General features: G+C 41.1%; 1 protein-coding gene across 1 annotated transcript; it reads right to left on the reverse strand.

Moving 5' to 3' along the window:
- Positions 1-1,270: 1,270 nt before the first annotated feature.
- LOC5504649 (alpha-1,3-mannosyl-glycoprotein 4-beta-N-acetylglucosaminyltransferase B) lies at positions 1,271-9,758 on the reverse strand. Its single transcript, XM_032372988.2, has 4 exons — positions 9,574-9,758; positions 9,362-9,503; positions 3,856-3,957; positions 1,271-2,942 (listed from the first exon to the last, which is right to left on the reverse strand). The coding sequence occupies exons 2-4, from the start codon at positions 9,471-9,473 to the stop codon at positions 1,756-1,758; spliced, it is 1,401 nt and encodes a 466-aa protein (XP_032228879.2). The 5' UTR covers positions 9,474-9,503; positions 9,574-9,758; the 3' UTR covers positions 1,271-1,755.
- Positions 9,759-13,859: the final 4,101 nt, after the last annotated feature.

The following is a 13,859-nucleotide window of genomic DNA, read 5'->3' on the forward strand; positions in this document are numbered from 1 at the left end:
ACGCATGCTACCGTGGCCACCAATACAAAGTGTTATAGTGTGACGCGCGCTACTGTGGCCACCAATACAAAGTGTTATAGTGCGACGCGCGCTACCGTAGCCACCAATACAAAGTGTTTAGTATGACGCATGCTACCGTGGCCACCAATACAAAGTGTTATAGTGTGACGCGCGCTACTGTGGCCACCAATACAAAGTGTTATAGTGTGACGCGCGCTACCGTGGCCACCAATACAAAGTGTTATAGTGCGACGGGCGCTACCGTGGCCACCAATACAAAGTGTTATAGTGCGACGCGCGCTACCGTAGCCACCAATACAAAGTGTTTAGTATGACGCATGCTACCGTGGCCACCAATACAAAGTGTTATAGTGTGACGCGCGCTACTATGGCCACCAATACAAAGTGTTATAGTGTGACGTGCGCTACCGTGGCCACCAATACAAAGTGTTATAGTGCGAGTGCGCTACGGTGGCCACCAATACAAAGTGTTATAGTGCGACGGGCGCTACCGTGGCCACCAACACAAAGTGTTATAGAGCGACGCGCGCTACCGTGGCCACCAATACAAAGTGTTATAGTGCGACGTGCGCTACCGTGGCCACCAATACAAAGTGTTATAGTGCGACGCGCGCTACCATGGCCACCAGTACAAAGTGTGACGTGTGCTACCGTGGCCACCAGTACAAAGTGTTATAGTGCGACGCGCGCTACCGTGGCCACCAACACAAAGTGTTATAGTGTGCCGTGCGCTAACGTGGCCACCAATACAAAGTGTTATAGTGTGCCGTGCGCTAACGTGGCCACCAATACAAAGTGTTATAGTGCGACGCGCGCTACCGTGGCCACCAATACAAAGTGTTATAGTGTGCCGTGCGCTAACGTGGCCACCAATACAAAGTGTTATAGTGTGCCGTGCGCTACCGTGGCCACCAATACAAAGTGTTATAGTGTGCCGTGCGCTAACGTGGCCACCAATACAAAGTGTTATAGTGCGACGCGCGCTACCGTGGCCACCAATACAAAGTGTTATAGTGTGCCGTGCGCTAACGTGGCCACCAATACAAAGTGTTATAGTGCGACGCGCGCTACCGTGGCCACCAACACAAAGTGTTATAGTGCGACCCGCGCTACCATGGCCACCAGTACAAAGCGTTAAAGTGTGAAGTGTGCTACCGTGGCCACCAAAACAGTGTTATAGTGTGGCGCGCGCTACCGTCAATTGTGTCAGTTATACGGACGGGTAAAATGCACGATGATTTATAGGATGTTGAGCATGGATTTGTTGATTTTATGTTATCTCACCCTAAACCAGGTAGGATATAATAGCTTTCCCATAAAATATGGAGAGTAAATCCTTGACATACATGCGATTATCTAATCTGTGTTATCGAGCATCTCCGCTCTGAGGCAATGGCTAAATCTCTTTATCCTACTCATAGTCTAATGTTTTACATAGGGAGTCGCACCCCCTCCCCCCTCAGATTCGCTTGGCACCTGTCTAAGGGAAAGAGGACTATATCACCTCCGTCTGCTGTTTGTCATAGCGATTCATTATCTAATGTACCTCACCTCCGTCTAATGTTTGTCATAGGTAGTCATCATCTTAAGTACCTCACCTCTGTCTAATGTTTGTCACAGGGAGTCCCCCTCACGTTTTGCTTGGCACCTGTCTAAGGTAAATGACTATATCACCTCCGCCTACTGTTTGTCATAGGGAGTCATTATCTTATGTACCTCAAAGGCACTCCTCTCCTACCAGGCCCACACGGCAATCTCTTGGATGGCCAACCAACGAATCATATTATGACTATCTACGTTTAACTTGGTAATCGAAAGTCTTAAACACTTGCTCTCAATCGCCTGATCTCTAGACATTCCAGCGCAGATCGTCGCTGTGCCGCTGAACTCTTTCCATTTTGAAAAATCCAAACATGTGTCGTTAGCATTGATTGCATGACTAGTTTCTAGTCGAACAGCACCAAACGTGTCTTCTGGGGCTACAGTTATACCTGAGACGAAAACGACTTTTCGTAGTTTTAATGTCTTGTTGAATACAATAGTGATGGAGTCACCTATTCGGACAGTCTTCGCCCAAAACCTCGAGTTCAGCTCCTGATGATAAGCCGTGTTGATATCTACATTGTCGACGGTGTCGGCCATAGTTGTGCTTAGAACTGCTGGCGGGTTTTTATGCGAGTGGAACCTTTTTCTCGTCCTCGTTTTTGATGCTGCGATCTTTTCGTAGCCCGCCAGTGGTCTAACCTGCCCTTTTAGGGAAGATACCTTACCAATGTGGATAAACATTGGGGCCTGGTGTCTCGCCCATGAAGGATTCCCGTACAACTCAAAGGTAGCGAATTGCCGAAACAACCAGTCAATGGGGTAAACCCAGTAGTACATTTTAAAGAAAACAGATAGACGCCTTGTGTCCGCACTCTTGAACACCATCCCGATGAACCCTGCGAACCCCATCTCTAGAAACAACCACTCTTTCTTCTCATTCTCCGTGATAAATTCCTTTGTTGCTTTAAAGTACCCCTTTTGGGAGATGACGTCATCTTCCAACTGCATGTAATACCGGCCCAGGCTTCCTGCGTAGCCGAATAAGAAGGCGTAGTCGATGCATTGTTTCGAGCGCCAGTACACACGGCTCTGGGAGTCGCCGTAGAGCAGTGGTAGACCTGTAAGCGGTGGGTAATACGAGGCGGGTGCCGTGATCACTTGAATCAAGCCAGAGGCCAGTTCTGAAGGGAATTTCTCGCTAATGTTATGTGCCACGTCCTCGGCCTGTTGAGGGTTGTTGAGGTCTGCTACAAACACGACAATCAGTACTTGGTTTTTGTCTTGCTTGTCTAGGCCGTCCACCAGGCCTTGAAGGGTGTTGAGTAAATAGCTGGCGTTGGCGCGTTGAACTGTGGGTAATCCTATAACCAGGAAGGCTAGAAACCAATTGATAAACAATTGATAATCACTAAACACAATTGATAGTCCCTAAACACAATTGATAAACAATTGATAATCCCTAAACACAATTGATAAACAATTGATAATCCCTAAACACAATTGATAAACAATTGATAATCCCTAAACACAATTGATAAACAATTGATAATCACTAAACACAATTGATAAACAATTGATAATCACTAAACACAATTGATAAACAATTGATAATCACTAAACGCAATTGATAAACAATTGATAAATCTCTAAACACAATTGATAATCAATTGATAATTACTAAGCACAATTGATAAACAAGTGATAATTACTAAGCACAATTGATAAACAAGTGATAATTACTAAGCACAATTGATAATCAATTGATAAACACTAAACACAATTGATAATCAATTGATAAACACTAAACACAATTGATAATCAATTGATAAATCCCCGAACACAATTGATAATCAATTGATAATCACTAAGCACAATTGATTATCAATTGATAATTACTAAACACAATTGATAAACAATTGATAATTACTAAGCACAATCGATACTCAATTGATTATCACTAAACACAATTGATAATCAATTGGTAATCACAAAACGTCGCTAAATGCATCATTGATAACATCATATCACTATAATCACCTTCTTCAAAACCATCATCGTCATCACCATCATCATCATCAAAATCATCATCGTCATCACCTTCATCATCATCAAAATCATCATCGTCATCACCATCATCATCATCAACATCGCCATAGCTATCACCATCATCATCATCGCCATCGCTATCACCATCATCATCATCATCATCGCTTCGCTATCACCATCATCATTATCTTCATCGCCATCATCACAGCCGCCCTTTCTCCCACATAAGGGCTATACAATTACCCTGATCATCCAGTGTTGTATTTCCAGCAATTAAGGTCGCGTTTGTCATGAACTGATTTTCCAAATGATGGCCCCGTTTTCCATTTGGATTTTCCGTGTGGACTGAAAAAAACCAACATAAGGTCAAAATGAAATATTCAACACCTCTGTGTTAACTGTAAGTAGTTCCGCTGACGTTTCGAGCGATAGACTTTTTTTGCTCCGATGAACGCCTAAGATCTTCATAACTCGAGCTCGCGCTATAATTCCGCTGTGTTGAGAGCAAATATAAAGGCCTATAACGACGATTTATGCAGATTTGTGGATGCAGCCTACATTTAAAGTACATTTGACGATTTTGGCTCCTTGCCGCCAAAATCGTCAATTCTCAAGAGCTTTGCAAGCCGAGTGTGCAATTCGCGCTAACCTTGCAGTACAGGATACTTATTCTATTTGATCACGACGAGATCCGTTTCAATCTCTCGTTATCTCTCAAAGCCTCGACAAAATTGCTGTCGGTTGAGAGAGTCAGAGACAGCTGCAGCTCTTCATGTTGGAAGGATGCTTATGGGGAAAAAAAGACGGTTGTTTGAAACCAACATATCAATTGAGTATCGTTGTAGGCAGGTAAGTTTAAGCAGTTTAGCGGTAAGTACGTGATATGTACATTGCCTTATCTTTGTTTTCCGAATCTTTTGGCTATAATGCCCGTTATCTCGCCTCCGACAGCATTTGCAGGCCCGTACCCACGATTTTTTTACCCATTAATTTTTCTGGGGGGGGGTAAGAGGGGGTAGTTTTGATAAAAATCTGAACATCCCAGAAAAAAAAAGTTTTTATGCCTTTGCATTGTCGCTACGGGATGTTTATCGACGGATTTGGCTACATACCAGACTGATATAGCTTATGCTTTATAGCTTTTGTCTACAAATAGCACGTCTATTGAGAACCGAAAGTGGACCTGCGGCCGTTGTGGCGGGGGGGGGGGGTGCGTTCGCACCCCCTGGACCCCCCTGGGTACGGGCCTGATTTGGTACATTCGAACGCTTGAGTGACATACATGTCATAGCGAAACGGAGCCCCATACCTAAAAAAAGGTAGCGAATATTGGTAACCCATCGACTCGAGTTTTCGTGACGCAATGTCCGTCTGTCCGTCTGTAAACTAAACTATCAATAACTATCTGTGTCAAGGGAGTTGCAAAACTGTGGTCACGTGATTTGTGACGTCATCAATGACGTCACTAAAGGCAAAGATACATACATACATTTACTGTGATTTGGCTGCTAGAAGGGGTGGGGGGGGCTGGGCAACCGCTGGCTACGCCCATGCAAGGGAACACCTGAGTCTTCCTCAAACCTTACAAGATCGTTGTCAATATAAGCAGCATGTTAGATACCATGAAATTATATCGAAACCACTTGAACAGAAACTTTTGAAAAAATCAAATCTCGGACTTGTAGTTTTCCCGTTAGCAAAGAGGTCAGTAGACAGTACTGTGGCTCGAAGTATGATGTGATTGTTCCCTGTCGCCGAAATCGTTTGATGCGCAATTTTCTTCGTCGCAACTGGGCGACAGTAACAGAGAAGCCATTTCCTTGATTAGTTGACAAGTCATGGGAGCAAATTTGAGTTATCGGGATCGAGTTAGGGCCCCCGCCACCACCACCGGGTTTTGAATAAGGAAACATACGAATAAGGAAATGGAAAAGAGAAACTAAAAGCAAACCGATCAGCCTCACTGCCCTAATGAGTTGAGACTCGTGATAAGTCATTGTTCTTGTGTTGCTATATAAAAATTTATGTTACTAACTCGATTGCCCTTCGCTGTGTCAAATCGTTTAGACTTTTTTTTTTAGACTTTTTTTATTGTATCAAATTGTTATTTGTAGTAGGTGTGACTGATCCGCAAATAGACCAGCTAATCGAGACGGATCAGTCACTTACTTATTTACATAAATATTAAATATAATTGTATAAGCAAAGTTAAGTGAGAACTAGTATATTATGGAAATTTGAAAATTTGAAAAAAAAAATTGGAGAAAAATGAAAATTTAAATAAACACTTCTGGTCTTAGAGAAAAAAAGAGCATTAACAGCATTATTTATCTGATGATAAAAAAAAGGGGAAAACAAAGCAAACATAAGTATGTGAGTTTATGATACCAATAAATTATGATTTTTCAAAGCTGTGCTGATTTGGCAGACATCAATATAGTCATCATATTTAATAAGGATATCAACAAGGGCTGAACGCAGTTTTGTTTTAAACTGTTTTTTGGAGGACTCTCTCAATGACTGTGGCAGCTCATTCCACACCCTTGCGCCCACTCTTGAAAAAGAATTTCGCTGGATTTCAAGTCTAGATTTTTGTATGTAGAATTTATTTGAGGTTGATGATCGTGTATTGTAAGAATGAACGCTTTTGGTATCCGTGAAAAGGTTTAGAATATTGGGTGGGGCGGTTCCATTTCGGATATCATACATAAGATGGCACACCTGTTCAAAATATAACGACTGTATGGGTAAAATATTAGTTCTAGTGAAAAAGGGGACCGCATGATCACTTTTTTGAGCGAAAAACATAAAGCGCAGAGCACGTTTTTGTAAGTATAGAATTTTGTTCAAGTAACACTTACTGGCATGACCCCACACGGTCACTACGTACGAAATGTGGGGCAAGATTAAGGACTGGTAGATATGAAGTAGGGTTTTGGTTGGGACAAAATGTCGCAGTTTAGCTATCAATCCCACAGTTCTGCTTATCTTTGTTGTAATATGCTCAATGTGGTATTTGAAGGTGAGATTTTTATCAATTAGTACCCCAAGGTACTTGACGTACTCTTTACACTCAAGACTGACAGTTTTTTTTATCATTATCATAAATTAGTATTTTAGGATGACAAGCTAGAGTTTTTTGGTATGGATGGAAAATGACGAAATTTGATTTCTTTATATTTAGCGTTAATTTATTTGCCGTAAGCCAATTATAGACTTTAAACAGCTCATTATTTACAGTAGTTTCTATTGATTTGCCACTTTTACCGGCATACAGGATATTCGTGTCATCAGCAAAAAGAAAGAAATTTAGTTTATCTGAGGAGTACTGCATGTCATTCATGTAAATCAGAAACAATAGCAGTCCAAGGATCGAGCTCTGTGGAACTCCGCAAGTAATGGAGGATTTCTCAGATATGCAATTTTTTTTATTTCAGTTGTCTGTTTGCGATTTGTTAAGTATGAGGAAAACCAATCATTTATGACACCCCTGAAACCGTAAAAATTTAATTTTTCTAAAAGGATATCATGGTCAACCGTATCGAAAGCTTTTTTTCAAATCCAGGAAGATACCACAAGAGTAAAAGCGGTTGTCCATGTTTCTTTGAATCGTGTTAATTATGTCTAATGTTGCATGTTGTGTGTTGAATGGGACTTTCGAAAACCATATTGAGCCTTGTATAACAACCCTTTATCCTCAATAAAGGAGACCATTTTGGTGTATACCAGTTTTTCATAAATCCTGTTAAGGTTGGATAAAAGTGATATGGGCCTGTAATTGTTCGGGTCGAGTTCATCATCTGCCTTGAAGACTGGGGCAATTTTTGACATCTTTAGTTTATCAGGGTAAGTTCCCTGGGCAACAGACATATTAAGAAGTAAAGCTAGAGGGTGACTAATGATATGACTCGCACATTTCAAAAGCTGGGTAGGACATGAGTAAAGTCCACATGCCTTATGATTGGGAATTGACATTATTTCAAGCTGTACCTCTGCGGCGGTAACTGATCGGAACAAAAACGAAGACGGGGGGGGGGGGGGGGGGGAATTTGACGTGGCAAGGTAATTCCTAAAATTATGTTGAGATGGGGGCAGTTTGTTGGCTAATCTGCGACCTACGGAAACAAAATGATTGTTTAAAATGTTGGATACGCGCAGGGGGCCTTAGTTATGTTATTATTATTTAGGTCATTAATGGCATTAACGTATTTAGATGATTTAGTCCTCCGTTGCAATAGGGAGTTTATCCCCTCCCAAGTTTTTTTCATATTTGAAATATTATTTTCAAAATAGCTAATAGCTTTTTTACTAGATCGAATTAGAGCATTTAATTTATTACGATAGTATTTATATCTACTTGTATTTCCAGAGGCGTGATATAGCCTATTTTTTATCTTTATTAAGGTTCTTGTCCCCTTTGTAATCCAGGGTTTGGTTAATTGCTTTATTTTTCTTTTTGAGAGGGTTTTTAATGGTGCATGTTTATTAACAAGCTTGTTTAGTTTTTTGTAAAACGAAGAAAATATTTTATTTATGTCGTGACGGCCGTTATCAACGAGACTGTCCCAGTCAACTTGAGATACGTCATTTGTAAATTTCTCTTCTGAGAAATTTGAAAAATCGCGCACTTTCCTCTTTTCGTTAATTGGTTTAGCCTTAGCCGATGAAAAGAAGCAGAACTGTGGTCGCTAACATCTGTGACAGTATTCCCACTACACGTGACCTGTTCGGGAGAGTTAACAAAAATGTTATCGATCAGTGTCGCGGAGTTTTTGTGTACTCGCGTAGGCTTGTCAATAGTGGGAATGAGGTAACAGCTTAAGAGAGACAAAAGAGAGACAAATTATGGGCATATTGACACCTAGTACTTTTGAGGAGATCGATATTGGTATCTGCCAAAATACACACCATTTTGCCAGACAATGCGTGCAATCGCTTTCACAAATGAATCTAGCAAAAAAGAAGAAATCTACCTCTCATCTAATAAATATCGGGTAGCCAAGGTGTTAATTGACAACAAGCACTATATGTCAAAATGTGGTTTTGTTAGCAAGGTCAAATTCCTTCTACACGTGTACGTAGTCAAGTAAAGCGTGAATATTTCTCCTCTAAATATATTAATGCGTTTGGAAAGAAAGCCCAAGATACAAATACGATACGGTAATAAGATTTCCTCTTTTTTGCTAGATTCATTTGTGAAAGCGATTGCACGCATTGCGTAATTTGACCTTTTGTAGCAGATAGAGTCTCATGTTCACAGCTCCGTTTAGCAGCAAAGCACGTTAAAGCAACCAAAATTACCCGACGAAAATGCTGTTGGACTTGTTCTGAATAAACTGTAATGCCTAAATACTGTTTCAACTCGAATTAAAAGGTATCATGTAAGTACCCCCCCCCCCCCCCCCCGGATTTGAATAAGGAACTGAGCGAATAAGGAAACAGACGAATAAGGAACTGCGAATAAGGAACCAGAATCACACTGGTGACGAATTGACTCTATTTTTGTGGACGAGTTGACTCTACTTGTGGACGAATTGACTCAATTTGTGGACGAAATGGTTGTGGACGACACGGTTTGTGGAAGAAGTGACTAGAAACCTTTTTTTTTTCAGGGATATTATAATCCAGGTTCCATTATGATAACGATGAACATTATAAATAAGATCTTCGTGTTCTAACAAAGAACCGCCAGTGTTTGTTTCAAAGCGACTATCGCCTACCCTTCTAAACCACTCTTAATAAAACTCACCTTTCCCTGCTGATCGCGAATTGTATATCAAGAGACCGCAACCAAAGCATAACAAACTAGTCAGCAAACCCTTCGCAAACGAAGCACCCCGAAATCGCATAATACGCCACATTACTTTGGTGAGTTATCCGGTGTAGTCTCCCTAAAACACACAGACGTTTCATGTATCACACAAGGAATGATCTCTTCGAGTCGGCTACAATTACACGAACCTTTGCGAATTACGTACGACAAAGGGATGGAGCAAGCTTCTCAGATCGCCGGATCTGATCTCGCCGTCGTGCCCTGAGAACGGGGCAATATTAACGTCTAAACAAAACTGACCTGTCGTGGGACAAGAGTTTCGATTCCCACATGTACTAGAGTTCTTTCTCAGAATCAGGAGCGTGCACGGGGGGCTGCCTGAGAATAGCACGTGTTAATGTCACGACAGGACACGCGCATGGAAACGAGGCTCTCGGGTTCTCAAGTAAAACAAACTTGTTTCCTGAGCAGACGTCCTGTCACGCTATGCTGTTCTGACCCCTGTCACGCTATGCTGTTCTGAGAAATGTCACGCTATGCTGTTCTGAGAAATGTCACGCTATGCTGTTCTGAGAAATGTCATATCAAAATGATATGATATCTTCTTCTTGGAAAAAAAACTGCATATTCCAATTCGTTTTATTTGCAAGCAGTTTACTGTAACAGTTTGTGGAGGAGGGCCGCGCGCGGAGCCCCGTGCCTGTAGATAAGGAAAAATGGCTTATACGACTCAGTTTTTTGGTCATCGCGCGGAAACACTGTGGTTTCGCCTGCCCCGCCTGCCCACTAAAGCCATGTAACCACGCTTTCTTGACATGTGGAACTCCCAAAACTCCGTATCTCATATTCTTGGTTTGCAAGTGACGTCACTGGCGGCCAAATTTGAGGAGAGAACAAGAGATAAGGGTATCCTAGTTGTAGGTTCATGTACTAACCCAAGTGGAGACCATGAACCCTAAATGCTCGTCGGGAAATTTAAAAATATCCCTAAAAATACCTGCACACCAAAAATTACTGCACACAAAATTGCTAAAACCTAAAAGTTTCTAATAGAAAGGTGTGCTCCTAGGGGGACGAACATGTTTCAGTACAGGGCAGCATGCGACTGGGAAGCATGTGGTGTGGACACGAAAATTTGCATCCACTATATGAAACTCGCGTATGCGCTAAAACACCGCTGATCGATATGAAATCAAAATATAAATCAGCCGAATGGGAAACCTGTGGTGTGGATAAGAAAAATGGATTATATGAAACTCATGCATGCGCTAAAAACACAGATCAGCATGAAATCAAAATGCAAAAGCCGACTGGGAAACCTGTGGTGTGGACACGAAAAATCGCATCCACTATATGAAACTCGCGCATGCGCTAGAAAGACCGCTGGTCTGCATGAAATCAAAATACAAATCAGCCTGGGAAGCCTGTGGAGTGGACACAAAAAATCATATGCGTAACAAAGATCAGATGAAATACCGCAGAAACGAAATTACCCCTAAAAATACTAAAACAGTAATTAATTCAGTTTTCTAGAAAATTGGCTCCTAGAGCCTCTTTCTGCGAAAAGTTATCTACTACAAGTCTTAAACATATTAAATCAATTTCATGATATTTTCAAAGGAAGAGTTGCTGTTATTAAGGTAAAAATATTTGTGTAGTTGCTAGGGCTATTGTTATGAAAAAAAAACTAAGACGTCACTATCATCGTCATCGCAACACTATCCTTTCCTCTCGTAAATTTTCGGTAGTCGTTCCTTTTTCACTGACATGGGCTGTGTTCCGAGTAAACATGGATCTCCGTACAGTCTACCCGCTAATACAAAACAAAATGGTCTCCTAAGCGATTTTGAAGGCGTTGAATTTCGTTTTCTAACAGCTCCAATTTCTGATGAAGATACAAACTCGAGTTATCTAAACCCGTTTATCTACGCAGGTAAGATCGAGTCAAATGATTGAGAAAGAAAGAAATGAATTGAAACGATATTAGCAAAGAAGTATGGACTTCAAGTTCAAAAAGTTGGCGATCGACCATTTGATTTCTCGTGGGGGGTTAGCGACCCCCTCTCGTGGGGGGGGGAGGGGCTAGCGACCGACCATATTTGATATATCGTTGGGGGGGGGGGGGGGGGGGGTTAGGGACAGAGCATTTGATATCTCATGTGGATGTTAGCGACCGACTATTTGATATCTAACGGGGAGGTTAGCGATCGTCTATTTGATATCTCGTGGGGAGGTTAGGGAATTGTTGTCTTATTATTAAAGGATTTTACTAACCTTAAGTCTAAATGAGCAGGATTTAATATTTTTCTCTTCAAATGTGTAATTTATTTATAAGTGCTCAATATTGTAGGGGCGCTACTATGGGTTTTCGAGTCCGTTCCCCCCTAATGTTACTTGTTTTTTTCTTCTGATTTCGTAGTGATGAAAGAAGGGAAACTCACAAACATCAGCTTTCTGATTGGTTATTCTCACAATAAAAGTTAAACGAAGTTATATCATTGGCTGGAAAAGTTGATGGTGATGCGGTTTTGCGTATTTTTTTTTGCGCGGTTTTGCGTATTTTATTCCGCGGTATTGCGGTTTTTGACGTTTTCATGTGCGGTTTCTGTACATCATTCGTGTACTCTCCAGAAATCGGCATGTGACGCTGGCACACTCTGTGGTTTGCGTAGACCATATGACTGGACCAGTCCTTGCTTAGATCATCATACATAATGACAGTTTATTTACTCTCAGTGGCTTGTTCTCGTACCATGTATCATCGGTCTAAATATTAAGGAGAGTTCGTGGCCTTTGGAAAAATGCCACTTCAGGCCCGTAGCCAGGGGGGCTTGAAGGTCCGCTCAGAGCAAACAAAATTATATAACGTTTGGCTGGAGATATACCGTGCACATCAATATGTCTTTAGAATAACTATAAAAATATTTTTATAATAAATATCTTTATTATTATCACTATATGTTAAAAAATACCCTATTAATAACATTTTAAATACAAGATTGATTGCCTAATGTTATAAGGCGAGTAGACCGGAAATTTGGTCCGCTGAAATGGAAAAACGAACCACCCCGCTCAAAATCCTGGCTACGGGCCTGACTTGTTAGGGGTTAGTTTAAAAAAAAACACACATTTTAGCGGACAAGGGAGGAAGGGTTCGCGCACAAAACCCTTTGTACGCGCCTGTTTTGTGTCGTGTAAAAAGACCTGCTACAGCACTGTAATAATAACTCACTCGATATTCCTTTTTGACTGAAATAGGGAACATTCTCAGTCTTTCAATGCAAACTGCCCAGCCTTAACTGAAAATTAGACATTCTTAAAACAAAAGTATACACAAAACAGAAGATACTGGTCCCTAAGTGGCCTGTTCACCGGCGTTTGTCGGTGTCTGTGACGTCGAGTCGCGCGCCATTGGTAGATGGGAGAAACAACTTTCTTGCTTCTTCCTTTCCCAGCTCTCGAGTTTCTCGGCTCGAATTGCCCAGCAAATGGCTGCAAACAGGCTATATTAACAGGCTAAATTTCAGGGGATTCGTTTAAATCAGGGGTCTTGATGGGGTCTCACACGAAAACATGTTTCTAGTTGTCAATTTTAATTGTTTTTAACTGATTTCTACAAATCATAACACCAGACTGGCGATACCATAACGCAGAACATAACATCATATTGACGATACCATAACGAACATAACATCATATTGACGATACCATAACGGAGAACATAACATCATAGTGACGATACCAGAACACTGAACATAACATTATATTGACGATACCAGAACACAGAACATAACATCATATTGACGATACCATAACGCAGAACATAACATCATAGTGACGATACCAGAACACTGAACATAACATCATAGTGACGATACCAGAACACAGAACATAACATCATAGTGACGATACCAGAAGACAAAACATAACATCAGAGTGACGATACCAGAACAGAGAACATAACATCATATTGACGATACCAGAACATAACATCATAGTGATGATACCAGAAGACAAAACATAACATCATAGTGACGATACCAGAACAGAGAACATAACATCATATTGACGATACCAGAACACAGAACATAAGATCATAGTAACGATACCAGAACACAGAACATAACATCATATTGACGATACCATAACGCAGAACATAACATCATAGTGACGATACCAGAACACTGAACATAACATCATAGTGACGATACCAGAACACAGAACATAACATCATAGTGACGATACCAGAACACTGAACATAACATTATATTGACGATACCAGAACACAGAACATAACATCATATTGACGATTCCATAACGCAGAACATAACATCATAGTGACGATACCAGAACACTGAACATAACATCATAGTGACGATACCAGAACACAGAACATAACATCATAGTGACGATACCAGAAGACAAAACATAACATCAGAGTGACGATACCAGAACAGAGAACATAACATCATAT

This window comes from Nematostella vectensis, chromosome 11 (genome assembly GCF_932526225.1).
Source record: "Nematostella vectensis chromosome 11, jaNemVect1.1, whole genome shotgun sequence".
Classification (NCBI taxonomy): Eukaryota; Metazoa; Cnidaria; class Anthozoa; order Actiniaria; family Edwardsiidae; genus Nematostella; species Nematostella vectensis.

Excerpts from the sequence above, each read along its gene's own strand:
- LOC5504649 (XM_032372988.2), bottom strand. The coding sequence starts at position 9,473 with ATGTGGCGTATTATGCGATTTCGGGGTGCTTCGTTTGCGAAGGGTTTG. Across the intron at positions 3,958-9,361 it reads TTCGCGATCAGCAGGGAAAG|TCCACACGGAAAATCCAAAT; the intron begins GTGAGTTTTATT and ends GGTTTTTTTCAG. Across the intron at positions 2,943-3,855 it reads TACAACACTGGATGATCAGG|CCTTCCTGGTTATAGGATTA; the intron begins GTAATTGTATAG and ends ATTGGTTTCTAG.